The sequence below is a fragment of the Dromaius novaehollandiae genome, chromosome 10 (assembly GCF_036370855.1).
Source record: "Dromaius novaehollandiae isolate bDroNov1 chromosome 10, bDroNov1.hap1, whole genome shotgun sequence".
NCBI classification, from domain to species: domain Eukaryota; kingdom Metazoa; phylum Chordata; class Aves; order Casuariiformes; family Dromaiidae; genus Dromaius; species Dromaius novaehollandiae.
The window spans coordinates 20,911,654-20,926,047 of record NC_088107.1 but is presented as its reverse complement, the minus strand read 5'-3'; the positions used below and the strand labels follow the sequence as shown (position 1 = coordinate 20,926,047).

Below are 14,394 nucleotides of genomic sequence, written 5' to 3'. Positions count from 1 at the left end.
AATAACATCTTCATCAATGAACTGGATGATAGGGCAGAACCTTCACCAAGTTCAAAGATGACACCGAACTGGAGGGATTGGTACTGTAAGGCAGGGCCACCCTTCAGGGAAACCTCAGCGTACTGAATGGGCTCACAGGATTTCAGGAAATTCAGCAAAGACAAATGCAAGGTCTTGTACCTGGAATGGAATAGCCCCATACAACAGTGCTTGTTGGGGGGCTGCCTAGCTAGGCAGTCTCTCAGCAAAAAAATGGGGGGTCCCGGTGGGGAGCAATTTGAATGCGTCAGCAGCGTGCCTCTGTGGGGATGAAGGCTAACCATGTACTAGATTACATTTGCACCTAGCCAGAGGAGTCTAGGGAAATCATTATTCCCCCTACTCGGCACTCATGAGGCTCTGTCTGGAGTACGAAATCCAGTTTTGGGGCCTCTAGTACAAGAGAGATCTTGACAAGCTGGAGCAAGTCTACTGGAGTGATGCTGAGATGGGTCGAGACTGCAGCACAGGAGGTGATGGGTGGCTGAGAGAGCTGGGTTTGTTTAGCCTGACCAGGATAAGACTAAGGGAGGACTTAGCTGCAGTCCTCCGTAACCTGAAGGAGGTCTGCAGACAAGGTGGAGCCACATCCTTCAGAAAGGTGCAAAGCGAAAGGACAAGAGGCAATAGTAACAAGTTGCAGTAAGAGAAATTCTGATTGGAAACAAAGGAAAATGTTCTTCACAGTGAGGGTGATAAAACGCAGGACCAGGTTCTGAGTAGATAATTTCAAGACGTTATTTACGTGACAGTACTTTGAACAGGCTAAGTATTTGAGGATGCAATAATTGCAACGATATGGCTATAAAACAACTAGAACTAATGATACAGAATTATAGTATTGAAGCAGAGTTGGATAACACTTTCTCCTAGATCTTCATACATTTTACATAAATTGTAACACTGACTCACTTTTGCTTATTTAATTTTTGACTTTTTAGTCAGACAGTGAGGCTTATTGCTTCTTTTTTTTTCTTGAATGAAAAGAGTAAGCTGTTTTATAAGGTGTTAAAGGTAGATGTGTGTAAGCCTCAAAATTTGCAATCTAATTCCTTAAGTACTTCCCTTCTGTTAGACAAATGCATGAGCTCCTTATTAGAAGTGGCCCTATCTGGAAATGAGGAACAGAAGCCATTTGATTATAAGCTGAGACCTGAGATTACTGTCTATGTTGATTTGGCCTTGGGTTGTACAAAAGAGCCAGCAAGGAGCCTCTGGATCAGTATGCAAGACTATGCTGTTAGTAAAGGTAAGATGTTGAAAAAATATATATGTTAAAATTATATTACATGCTTCAACTTCAATTACATGCCTAGCAGAGTACCGTATTTTCTTTGGCAACAGCCTTTAATTCTTAATGATAAACTTATTTTAGTGTCGTGTTCCAAGGTCTGTCTTTTCCCTTTTCTGTATTTGTTTTTGGTATGGATTCTTTCAGTGTCAGACAAACATGCGGTTCAGTATTCTCTTTCCCTCCAAATTAGAAAAAAAGAGAATCTTTTTTGCTGGCTCAGGTGGCTGTGTTTCTGCTGCATGATTTTCCTAGTAGAGCAGGCTGAAACTTGCAGTTAGAAAGAGAAGTTGATGGGAGGGAGCGGGGGGAATGGGGAAGGTAAAGTAACTCACAAAACGTATCAGGAACAGGACCAAGGAGGAGGTCATCCTATGCTTTCCAGTCGCGGGGAGGCTGGCATTACAGGCAATGTTAATGGTTCTTCGTGCTCATTGTCTATAATCCGAATTCCTACCCTGGCTCCCAGGTCCCCTGTTTAAGGAAGTGCACTGAGCATTGCTGTCTACTGTAGTTACAGTATGCTTTTTCTGCCTCTGCTGGAGACAGATCGTTTGCTTAAGCTCTGGCCAAGCCAGGCCAGACCAAGAGGACAGCATATGGTGGTGTGTGCCTGTTCAGAAAAAAATGTAGAATTTTGTTGCCAGTAGGAATTCCAGTAAAAAACTGCTGGTTTGGCCAGTTGCAAAATCTCAGATGAACAGGCTAATCTGTACTATTTTGGATATGGAATTGAGTTTTTGAGGTAGGTATAGTCCTGCTCTGTTTGCAATGCAAGCTGATTGAAGGTTGTATGGTGGTGATTTGTGCACCATCAAATGCAAAGACTTGATGGGAAGCAAATATGTTATACTAAGCTCCATAGTTAGGTGGCCAGATAGGTCTTTGTGGTTTCCAAAGCTGTTTACCAGTATTGATAAGTAATACTTAGTAAGAAAAATATTTTTATAAAAATATTTATGTAGGTAGAAAGCTTTTTGGTTTGTTTATTTCAGGAGAAATTGTGACACTTTATGGATGTTTGCTTGGCAGTAAGGTTATTTTGTAGTGGAACAACATTGTTTTTAGAATGGTCCTTTTTTAAAGTGGGGAAGTTTTTTTTTCTTGGATATGAAAGTATCTGTTTCTGGAAATACTGAAGAAACCTTGAAATTTGAGACCTGAAAATGTCTCTTTCTAATATTAGCAGTGAAGCTTGTGCTTAAGCCCTGTTAGTGGAGATGAGGCTTTTTAATCATAAATTATTCTGTGTGATAATTTCTGAGTCCAATTTCAACCACATATAAGACAGCAGGAGGTCTCCAAGAATACTATTTTTGTACAAATTTCATGTATATCAGTGCCTGGATAAAGGAAAGAAATTCAGTTCAGTATGCTTGCTTGAAAAAGAGGTTGCATCCTAAGTTTAGCAGTTACCAGCTCTCTTTGACTCACTGTCTGGCCAGTTTGTATGCAGCTCCTTGGCCAACTACAAGACTTGAGTACCTTGAGTAGACCAAAACATGTTTGTCTCTGAAGTAGTATATGTGTGAATTATTGATGTTAAATTTATTTCTTAAACATTACATTTACCTATAAATTGGAAGATGTAAATGGGTGAAGATTTTTTTTCATGATGTCATTGGAAATGTATTTATTTGTTGGAAATGGTAGCCAGTTTTGATGAATCCTTTCTGTTTTCAGATTGGGATACTGCAACCTTAAGTAATGAATCGCTCCTAGATACTGTGTCCAGATTTGTTCTTGCAGCTCTTCTGAAACACACAAGTTTACTTAGTCAAGCCTGTGGTGAGAGCAGGCAAGTAACTTAAAGCTGCCTTTAAAAGCTCAATTACAATTTTCAAGAGAAAGTTTGTACGATCTTTTGAGTTTTGGATCTCTTCTTTGTAGGTACCAGCCTGGCAAAGCCTTGGCAGAAGTATACCGTTGTGTATATAAAGTTCGAAGTCGCTTGCTTGCTTGCAAGAATATGGAGCTTATTCAGACGAGATCATCCTCAAGGGACAGATGGGTAAGAGTGGAAATCTATTTTCAATTCTTCAGGGTTTACAGATGGATTCAGTACATAGCTCAACATACTCAAATGTTAGTTTCCTTTATGTTGCAGGATTCTCTCTCTCTTTTTTTTTTAACTAGTTGAAAAATTTTCAGGATTTTTGAAACAAAAATGCTGAATATGTAATTAAGGGTCCATTAATCTATAGTAGATGTGGTAACAAGTTGATTTAAGCAAATTATTGTCAATATTTGAATAGAGCATAGTTTGAAGCCTAATTTTAGCTGTAAACCTAGCATTAGTATGCTGTACCATAGCATTTTAAAGTCTAGATGTAGATTGAGTAGCTATGTTGAGGTAACATCCAATGGTTGCTTTGATTTGAATTTGATGCTGAAGTGTCAAAAGTTTGACACACGAGTCTTTAAGCATTGCAAAGAGACAATATTTTTTTGCAAATAATTTGAATAACAGCTGCTAAAGGAAACTTAAATTTCCCAACTTTGAACATAAGCAGCTATCTTGTTTGTTGTTTATTTCACACAATATCTGAAGTATCTTTCGACAGGGAGGAAAAAAATTTTAATGCCTTATGTCCTATTATATTCAACTTTTATTTTGGTGAGAAGTAATTTCACTATAGTTTTTTTTTTTTTTTTTTTTTTTTTTTTTTTTTTTTTTTTTTTTTTAAATCAAGATGTTAGATAACCAGGAATCTGCTGATGTTGATACTCAGGAACATTCTTTTACTCGTACAATTGACGAAGAAGCAGAAATGGAGGAGCAGGCAGAACGAGACCGAGAAGAAGGACACCCAGAACAGGAAGATGAAGAAGAGGAAAGAGAGCATGAAGTTATGACAGCTGGTAGTAAGTACTAGTTACATATGTGAATGTCGTAATATGTTTTGGAAGAACAATATATTTTCCTATCAAAGGAAAAATGTGGAAATAACTGAAAAGGTTCTGAAAGTTTTGTCTGGATAAACATTGTTAAAAGTTTATTTTTATAAAGTGGTAAAGCTCTTTTCGGGTCAGAAGAGCCTTGACATAAGGGAATGTGAATATTAGGCAAATGGACTGCCCATGTAGTCAGTTCTCAGGGCATCTGACATATGTAAGAGCACTTCTTATATATACTGGCTACAAGACTAATAGGTTTCATATTCTTTTCTCTGAACTTCCATTTAATACATCTCTGAGTTTCCATCAGTATGCATATAAGTCATTTATTACTATGTTTACATGTGTTAAACAATCTTGTGTACAATAGATTGAAGGGTTATCTTATTTTGAAGTTTAGAAACAAAATTGTTCACTGTTGAACAAAATTGTTCAATTGGTCGTAACAGTGGACTGACTGGGTTGGAATTCACTTGTGTCATTGAACATATTCTTGAATTTTTTATTATTTATTTAGGTTTTTAGTTGAAGTTGGATATTTGTAACAATATTTGCAATATTTTCTTATGGGTTTTCTAAACAGCTTGCTTAATTCTTTAAAAGGGTATCTTGGAAAAGGTGGCTGGCTTGGGCTTGTAATCAGGGTCAATGGGGAAGTTAATACTTAATTTTTCCTATTTTAGTCAAGCACCATTCAGTCCTATCTGGTTGGTTTTTGTATTGTTATCCCAGCATTCTCAGAGCTGGAAAACATGTTAGCCTTGGAAAATTACTGTAGAATATATGTAACTTAAAAAATGAAATTGAGTGACTTGAAATATTTTTCCATAAATATTTAATCCTGCCCCACCCCACCCCATCCCCACCCACTGTTTCTCCAGATTCCTCCAGATACTGTTTTTTCTTTCCACCATTTGCTGTCATCACTTACTTTGCTGGCAGGTCTTTATATTCCCCATTAGGACTCCCATATTCCTGTTCAGGACCTTGTAGAACAAAATACACGTTACACCTTTAGTTTGAGTGTGATGTGTCGTTATATCCCCAATGCCTTAGACTTTACTGAAATTGTACTATATAGTGCACATGCTGAATATGATTTATGTTTCCAAAAGGTGTGCACATGTGTTACCTGCTCAGTAGATCCAATATGCTTTTGCTGCTTGTTATTTAGTCATCATGGTCAGTGTTCTCAAATTCTACGTGGACAAGATTTCTGAGTGGAATAAGGGAAATGTATCCAGAAAATTCCAGATGTTAAGTAATGTTACATTCACAAGCGAGTAGAGAGAAGATGACTGTCTCTTACTGGAAATCCTTAAGGAGCTGTTTCCAACATGCAGAGTCTGTTTTATGTCCTTGGTGTGCTAACTACTAGCAACAATGGAGGAAGTGTTTGGATTTACCTTTGGCTCTCCAAAGGGGAACTGAACCTTCTAAAACAAATAAGCAAGCCAAGAGGACTTTAGGTCTTTGGGCAGAGATGATGCAGTTGCTCACGCAACTTCTAGCATGTGAAACAAGTGGAATTAAGCAAAGTGAAGGCTAAGAATTTTGATAGTACCTTGCTTGTACTGACCAAAGCTAATAAAAGCCTGAAACAGTTTCAGTATTGAACTACGGATATGCTGTTCTCTGGAATACAGGTTTACAGACCTACTATTTAATCTCTCTTTTATGCTATTCAAACAGGAATTGGGTTGCAATAAGATACTGAGAAGTGTTTAGTGTTCTGTCAAATTGTATTTTCTTCTTCACTTTAAACTTAACGTTGTATTAATGTTTAATTTAACCTGCTTGTGTGACTTCTTTTGTAGCTTTGTATTATTAATATATTCTTCCACTGTTGGAAAAATATTTATTGCCCTTTCCAGTAGAGCAATTTTTAGCCTAACCCATAGATGAATATTTTGTTCTATGGAGCTTTGTCTTGGAGTTAAGACTTTCTTTTTGTGTTGCACGTTACAGAAATATTTCAGTGTTTCCTATCAGCCCGTGAAGTAGCTCGCAGTCGGGATCGAGATAGGATGAACACTGGGACAGGGACTAGACTTGATGACCAACCTTCTCAGTCTCAGCAGGAGCGAAGAATCAGCACTGATCTGACGGAAGGTCAAGATGTGTATACTGCTGCATGCAACTCTGTGATCCACAGATGTGCCTTGCTAATCCTAGGAGTAAGCCCCGTTATTGAGGAGATCCAGAAGCGAAGGGAGGATGGGCAGTTACAGCAACCTCCCTCTAGTACTGCTGAGGGCATTGGACTCATGACGAGGTGGGATTCACTGATCACTTAGCATTTGTTTGCTTTTCTGTGCTTCCTTTACCATTGATTAAAAGACCTCAGCTTTCCTCTGAGGATTATTAGAAATTTTTGTAAAGGATGATTTTTGCCTAGAGCAACGTTGATGTTTTTGTTGAGAATAGTGTTTTGTCTCAATTTTTTTTGTCCACACTGACAAAACCTTAATAAGAGTTTGAGGGAGTTTTATTTTGTGAGGACCATATTTACTTTTCAAAGTTGGGCTTAGCAATGAGGACAAGTTCTTACAAAGTCTAGTTGCTCTGGTGTACAGAAAATTTGATGTAACTGAAAAATTCCTTATTTTTTCTGAATCTTGTTTGTGTTTGCATTTTTTTATTACTGTAATTGTATTTTCTTAAGTCTTAGCAGAGAGATAATAGTGGCTAAAAACAGACTTCTTGGATGAAAAATGTATTTATTATGTAAATTATTATGAAAAAAAGTGTCATTGATGATTGAGTCCTAGTATCTTGGCATATGCAAGACAATTTTGCTGGGTGTAGGAGAATAACAAAGTAAAGCCAGATAGTTCATTGAACTGGAGAAGTATTTAAAGAGTATATATAATGTACTATATATATTTTAAATATTTTACTTTTTATAACCTAGGATATTCTTGGTAACATAGTGTTATTTTAAACTTGATTCATTTTAATTTTTATTCCAAAAAACTTTTCGTGTCTGTGTGTGTGTATTAGAATATAACACAGGAATTGTTAAATTTGATTTATTTGGGTACAGCTCTTGGTAGCTGTTGCTGCTTGTAAGCTTCTGACTCTACTTAAGGTTTTAATTTACAGAAGCTCTGCTCTGACATTTTTCAGTTGTATTTAAAATGAAGATTTTAGTGGAAAGTTCAGAAAGGGATTATTTATATTCAGTACCCTGTTATTCTTTTTGCCTCTTTGTTGAAAACCCAGCCCCTAAAGTATGGGTGGCTGCCTCTGTCATTGTCAAAGTGGCTTTCATCTCCAGTATATCAACTTTAGGATGCATTTTATGGGAGGGCTTTTAATAAGTTCAGTGCTTTTTCACCCACTTACTCTACCTCTTGCTTTCTTGTCCTCTGAGCTCAGAAAAAATATATATGCATCGAAGTATAGATTATTTACAAGGCGCTTGAATGATCAGTCATTTGAGGCTGCCAACAGTTCAGTTGTCCAGTAAGGGTGTAAAGAAGTAACAAAGTTTACTAATATGCTTCATCAGCATAATAACTGGAGCCATCAGAACGCTTTTTTTCCCTTCTGTGGTGTGGTCTCGTGATGTTCTGTGATAATCTTCTTCCTCCAAAAACCTGTGGTACCTGCTGAATTTTACCATTAACTGTTACTTTTGCCTAAAATAAATATTTTCTTTGTGTGTGCATGTGAGGCAGGAGTGAAAGTCTTACTGCAGAGAGTCGCTCAATCCATGCAAACTCAAACTATAGACTGATTAAGTCAAGAAGTGAATCTGATTTATCTCAGCCAGAATCAGATGAAGAAGGTTATTCACTGGTAGGTAAATTAGCATTACATATTTGGAGCTTATAGATATATTTTCTAGCTGGGGATTCATGTTAAACATTTGTCGTTTGTTTAGTATCATTGTGTTACGGTATAGAGAAGGTCGCTGCCAATAACCAGCACTGTTAAGAGAAAGTATTTGTGGTAAAACAGCAATCGAAATCATTATTGTTCTATTAACTTTCTTATTTTTATGGGTGAGGAATGCATGTTAAACAAGCAAATGTTATGCACCACATATATTTTAAGAAGTTGTGGGGTTTTTTTTAAATTTTATTTTTATTAAAAAGATCTCACTTCCCATAAAGGATTTATGTAAATGGTTCTCTGGTACACCATCATTTAGACTATGTTTAATGATATTTTTGGTTCCCTACTGCTTTTATTTATGGCAGTTACTTAGAGTAAGTAATGCTTTTCTTGAGTAGTTTTTTGTGCTTTTGTGTGTTATTTTCATTAACTTAGATTGTTTTAATGAAGAAAATGTGCTATTTAATCTCATTTTATTTGGGCTTTCCCAAGCTTTTTGGTGCTTAATCTTGGGGAACATTTTTGTTGTTCGTTTAAAGAAATGACACCTTTACTAATCTTTTAATCTAGAGTGGGAGACGAAATGTTGATTTGGATTTGGCATCATCACATAGAAAGAGGGGTAAGTATTTTTTGTTGTTTACCTAGTGAGTTTTGATCTGAATAAATATGTTAATAATTATTTAGATTAACATTTCATTTGCAGTTAAATAGAGTATATAAATGACAATCAGGATGTTGAAACTGAGTATTTAAAAACAATATTTTATATAACTATTACTTGCTCTTTATTGTGGTAAGATCTACTGCTCAGGGGCTTAGTTATAGTATTTCCTAGGTTATAACTATTTCTTCCAGTTTCTAGAATTGTGATGTACCTTTGTGGCAAGTGAGGAATTCCATGAGTTCAAGTAAATTAGGAAGTTTCATTCTGTTTTCGCTCACTTGAATTTAGCAAGAAAACACTGTCAGAGAAGTTCAGGATCAAGTGGAGTTATCTACTCTTGTGCTAACAATGAAATTTTCCCATAAAGTATGCTTGCACATTCAGTTCTAATCCCGAAAATAAGGCTTAGTTTGTGCACCATCTCCACACCAGCACACTTACAGAATCAAAAAACCACTTCTCCCATTACTCCAATATAAATCAGATTTTTAGTTTTTGTACTGCTTGTTATTGCTGCTTAATTCTGGGGAATGTCAATGAGTTTCTTCGCAGAAGGTAGTGGAGGGAGCAAAGACTATGTTTGTTTATACAGAGCCATTGTACCACGAAGTGCCACTTCTCTCTGAACAACGCAGAGTCTTTGCTAGAATTATGAATAATTTCTATTGCATGACTTCTGCTGAAATCTTGGGAAAAGTTTAACAGTCGTTGCACTGGGTTATAATATGTTCGAATTAGGAAAGCCTGGATACTCTCGGGTAACTTGTGAGTTCTAGTTTAATAACCTTCATTCTTAAGCAAGGTACTGAAAGGGTTGCTTGCTTTTTAAAAGCCTTTTGGAATTGTAAAGTAAACTGATTAAATGACAAAACTCATTATGCTTAAATTTGTGAAATAATATGGAAATGAATTTCTTGTATGTGGCTATTCAGTGGAACCAGTTCAGCAAGTAAGAGCTGTTTCGTTTGTGGCAGTGTGATGTCTGTTAACATTCTCAGTATTACGGGAGCTGATAGTGTCTCTGTGAGTGCCCTGATATGCAGTATGTTCTTTGAAACCACCATTTTTCAGTATTGTTGTTAATCTTATGTATATACCTTTACAACTCTGTACTCTCTTTTACATCCTAAAAGTGCTCCAGGAAATCATATTGGGTTAGATCTTGAGATATACCATATCTTACAGATTATAGCTCCTGAACTGCTGGTTAGACTAAGTAAGTTGTTTTGGTCATGGGCTCCAGGAAATAAGGAGTAATGCAAGAATAAACGTTATCATCCAACCAGTCTAAAGAAGCAGCTTTTTATTATACAAAAAGATTCTACACCAGCTGTGTAACACTGAGGAGAAATGGGGATGGGGCAGCGGATCTATCCTGAACCTGAAAAACTCAAACAGGTCATTTGGAAACTGAAAATGAACATTGTGACACTATCTTCTGCTACTCATTCTCTGGAACTGGAGGGCTTATTTTTCTATCCCATGATACTTGCTTCCTCATACCCATCATACAGGAAGTTGCTGAGTTGTACATTGTGCATCAGAATCATTATCAGTAAAAGGAACAATATTTTGCAAGTTAGTAGCTCCAATATCTCAACAATCCTTGGAATGGCTTATTCATTTCAGGAATATTACAGACTTTGTTTAGTCTGGTGTTTGCAACTGGGAGTTGATTAGCATACACTAATGAAAATTTTCTACTCCTGCCGGATGATAATGACTGTATTTTAGTTGATGCCCAGTATTAGACGCTACCAGTAAATGCAGAGTGCATTTCCTGGGAAATGTTCCTGACACTTATATCAATGTCAGGAGAAGATCTACAAAGATCTGTGTGATCAAGTGGACAAGATATTCAGCTTGGTTCTGTTTCAGGTCTTTCATTCTATCTGAAATGTCTGATTTTTGTAATCCTACCTGATCTTCTAGAGCTGAAGCATGTCCCTATGTATGGTCAAGGTGTAAATTGCAGCCATTTTGGGTTGTGCTCTAATTGTAACATAGGCAGCACTCAAGTATGAGAGAGTCTGAAGTGCTTATCAAGGGTGTTCTGTTTGGTAAAACCCCTTCAGTCCTGTCTTTATTCTTCTGATATGCCTGTATATGAGCTAATGAAGGGGACATTTATGTTCATAGTCACCTCAGCTAGGAGAATCAGAGGAATCTGAATTCTTACAGCATGTTGTTGTTCTGCTGTGCTCCATCCAAAGTTGCTAGCAAAACAGATTAAGGATTTTCATCAAAATGAGCAGTCTGCACTTGAATTTGCTATGCTGGTTAAGAACTGGAGGATTAGAAGAACCCTAGTCTCCTATTTATGGCAAGTAAACCACTGCAAAGAGATGACTACAGAAGGCTACAGCATTGTTCTTAAAGATGTTCTCCAGCTGGATTTCTGAATACCACCAAGGGTGGATTCCCTGAAACAGCCATTAGACATTCAAATGAGAAATAAGCAGCTTATTTTTAATTATTAGTTTTCTCTGAGATGTCATTTCCATACGCATGTTTGTGTCTCATGCTCCTAGGACTTCCACATATGATCTGCTTTTGAGTGGGAGGTGTTATACCCTCTGTAGGAGGGACAAGGAAATGAAGGAAATATGCATGCTATGGGGTGCTAGAGGAGATCTCTAATTTAAGTTCAGAGGATAGTCGTGCATTATAACAGAGGTATGCATGAGAAACATCTCTCAAATTACATTTAACATGAAATATATCCTCCTTTTTTTTTTCTTGTTACTTCTTTTTTTTATAGAAATGGAGACCATTGCTGCTTTAAGGAACTTACGGCTGAGCTTTTCAAATTGTTGCTGGATTGATTGTTAGGTTGGCATAGTTACGTGGTGGGAGAAAAAGTGGAGTCTTACAGTACCACAGGAACCACTTCTCATTTCTTTCAATTGAATGCTTATTATTTAATTTGAAGGGAAACAAGTTTAATCATGTTTCATTTTGTGTGTGGACTTTAGACTGACATCTTACTGTAGTTTACAGGAGTCCCTTGAAAACATTTGTTCTCCTAAGTGTGTCTTCCTAAACTGTGTGAAGAAAGTTGACAAGCAGTACTAATTTGGAAGCTAGTTTGTTTGCTTTTGGAAGAGATTTCCTTCTGTCACCATTTTTTTCCTATAGGCTGTGCTTTTGTGGAGGCTTAACAGGGAATTTTCCCTGGAAAAAATTTCCTCAATATTGTGTCAGGTGTCAGGTTCCTCATGTCTCTCTTCTTAATGAGTTTACTAGAATTTAACCACCCTGCTTGCTGCAGAACTGTGACCACACACGTGATGTTTCTGGCTGAGGTTTTGTAGGGTTAATTTATCCTCAACTCTGATGAAAACAGATGTCCTCTTACAGTATTACAGACATTCTCTAGCTAGATTCTTTGATTTGGACATACAGGTGAAGCATGACAGATATTAAAGTGAGATTTAAATGTCAGGCTGCAGGTCTTGTGTCTCTGTAGTTACTCATTTATTTACATTTTGATACATACAAGTATAAATGATATCCAGTATGTGGTTATGGGTTACCTAATATACCCTATTCCTGGGGAGAATACGCCCAGTGTTCAGCAAGGAGGGAAAAGACCAGGCCCACAGAGTTCCCAAGATCCCATCCTTCTCTTCCACTTTTCAAGGTTCATCAGCCTAACATAAGGTCTTTTACATCTGAGCCCTGGCTCCTGATCCCTCTGAACCCTGCAAAGTGTGCCAGGAGCCATAGACACCCATATTGTAACAACTTCTAAAGGTTAGTTCTCAAAGTACTACCCTGATCCATTGAAGCCACTGACGCCTGTTTGATGTGAGCCAGTCTGCTGTCTTCAGGAAAATTCCTTCTTGATATCTCCGAAAGTAGACAATAGCAATTCATAGCATACAGTTGGAAAGCTAAGCCATTTTCAGTTGAAATGTTAGAAAATTGTTCAAACAAGAATGGCTAGGGATCACTGTTTTCTTTGGCAGATGCTGCTGGAGCGTTCATGCCCCAAGTGAATTCAGGTCAGTCAAATCTCTTTATAAGGGAGCCCTGGGACATTACTTTTATTTTCTTCCAGGAGCAAGTCAGTCCCACACTTAAACAGCGAAGAATGAATCCGTGTTGCTTTTCAAGCAGCTCTGGTGTTCTCGTGTTACTAGAGTATGTGACAATTTTAGTCTATTATCATTGTACTGACAGACTCATCAGATTTTTCAGCTCTCAGAAATGCTTGGAGTGTGTGAATGTGTCCGTTTCTCCATGCTCCCCTCCAGTGCAATCAGCAATCTATGCAGAGCATTCGATCCTCCCAAAGTTGTCAAAAAATGTACTGTGTTTAGCTGCCAGTGAGTGGTTCTTTTGTAACAGGCAAGAAGAGTAATTCCTTATGGAGTGGGTTGGTTCACTTTAGAATTTCTGTTTATTAAATTCAGTAACTTGTTATTCCAGATTCAGTTCCTTTTTCCTTAATGGTTTAACCTCACTGTTGGTTGTAGTCGGATTTATGGTATGAAAGCCGGTCCTATTCATACACTGCAATGAAGAAAACAAGCAGTAGAAAATCTTCTGATGCTATATGTTCTTCCTGTGGTCTTGCAGATGAGTGTGGAAGGAAAGCTTTTGTCTTTTTACTCGATCACATCTTAGCTGCTCAGTCCAATCTTTGATATAATTGCCTTGTTCCTCCATTTATTGTATCTGTTCAGAAATACAGCAGCAGTATTCCTGCTTCAGTCATACAGTCATCTGAGTGTCTTGTTCCTTGCTATTCAGTTAGTTCTGAACTAGTCAACTTCTTTCATTCCTGCAGAAAAAAAGTCTTCCAGATCTTTTGCCGTGGAAGCTGATGGGTACATCAGTATTTTCCCCTGATGTGAACCCCCCCCCCTTTTTTTCCCCCTCATTTAGATTCGTCTTTTTAATTTTGCAAACCCAGAGAGTATGCCTCAAAATGTGGCACCTAGAGGATATGGTACATTGAGCTACATTCTGCATTAGATGCTTAGAGTAAAGAATGCATATTTAGAGATGCAATCACAAACATATTTATAGACATATAAGTGTGAGTTCCCATCTGTTAGGTTTTTTTACTTCATATAAATCTTGATCAGTGAGTTTCAGTGTGCTTCTGTGTACTGCAGTAGTTTCTTACTATTTCCTGCTATTTGAATGTTTACTCAATTAATACAATTGGGCGGCTTTGAAAAAAACAGTAACTTAAATGAAATGCAGGTTAAGTTATTTTATTTTTGCCTACCTGTAGTAATTTGAATTCTGCATTTTGAAATAGATTGTTTTTGAGTAAGGAATGTAAACATGTATTGGTTGATGCATGTACCTGTTTTAAAGGCTATTTTTTCCCTCTGAAAAGGAGGTGAAGAATACCGAAAATCCATTATCCTGGTCTATACAAGCTCAAAACAAATTTGAATCTTTTTTCCAAAAACATTGCTGCTTGATGTCTTTAATATATGGATTGAGATGAGACTGATTATTTAAATAAGTCGGAATAATATGAGGAAGAAATTTTATAAATATGTTGTCTTCTGTTTCAAATGTTTGCTTTTGTCTTCTGATTCTTGTGTGGTGTAGTGTATTTACTCCTTTTTGGCCAGTTGAGCCCCAGAAAAAAGAAGAGCTTCAAGCAAGTACCTGATGGCATGTTTATTTT

The 14,394-nt window shown here is 37.1% G+C and overlaps 1 protein-coding gene across 7 annotated transcripts in view; it reads left to right on the top strand.

The window, feature by feature from the left end:
- The window catches only part of HERC1 (HECT and RLD domain containing E3 ubiquitin protein ligase family member 1), a 108,629-nt gene that overhangs the window by 40,152 nt on the left and 54,083 nt on the right, over window positions 1-14,394 (top strand). For 6 of the 7 annotated variants that reach the window (XM_064517523.1, XM_064517524.1, XM_064517526.1 and 3 more), the window contains exons 19-25: window positions 1,115-1,288; window positions 3,014-3,128; window positions 3,221-3,341; window positions 4,024-4,195; window positions 6,197-6,503; window positions 7,912-8,032; window positions 8,642-8,693. In XM_064517523.1, coding sequence (XP_064373593.1) covers window positions 1,115-1,288; window positions 3,014-3,128; window positions 3,221-3,341; window positions 4,024-4,195; window positions 6,197-6,503; window positions 7,912-8,032; window positions 8,642-8,693 — 1,062 coding nt within the window. The remainder of the gene's footprint in view (window positions 1-1,114; window positions 1,289-3,013; window positions 3,129-3,220; window positions 3,342-4,023; window positions 4,196-6,196; window positions 6,504-7,911; window positions 8,033-8,641; window positions 8,694-14,394) is intronic. The other variant, XM_064517527.1, reaches the window with a different exon arrangement.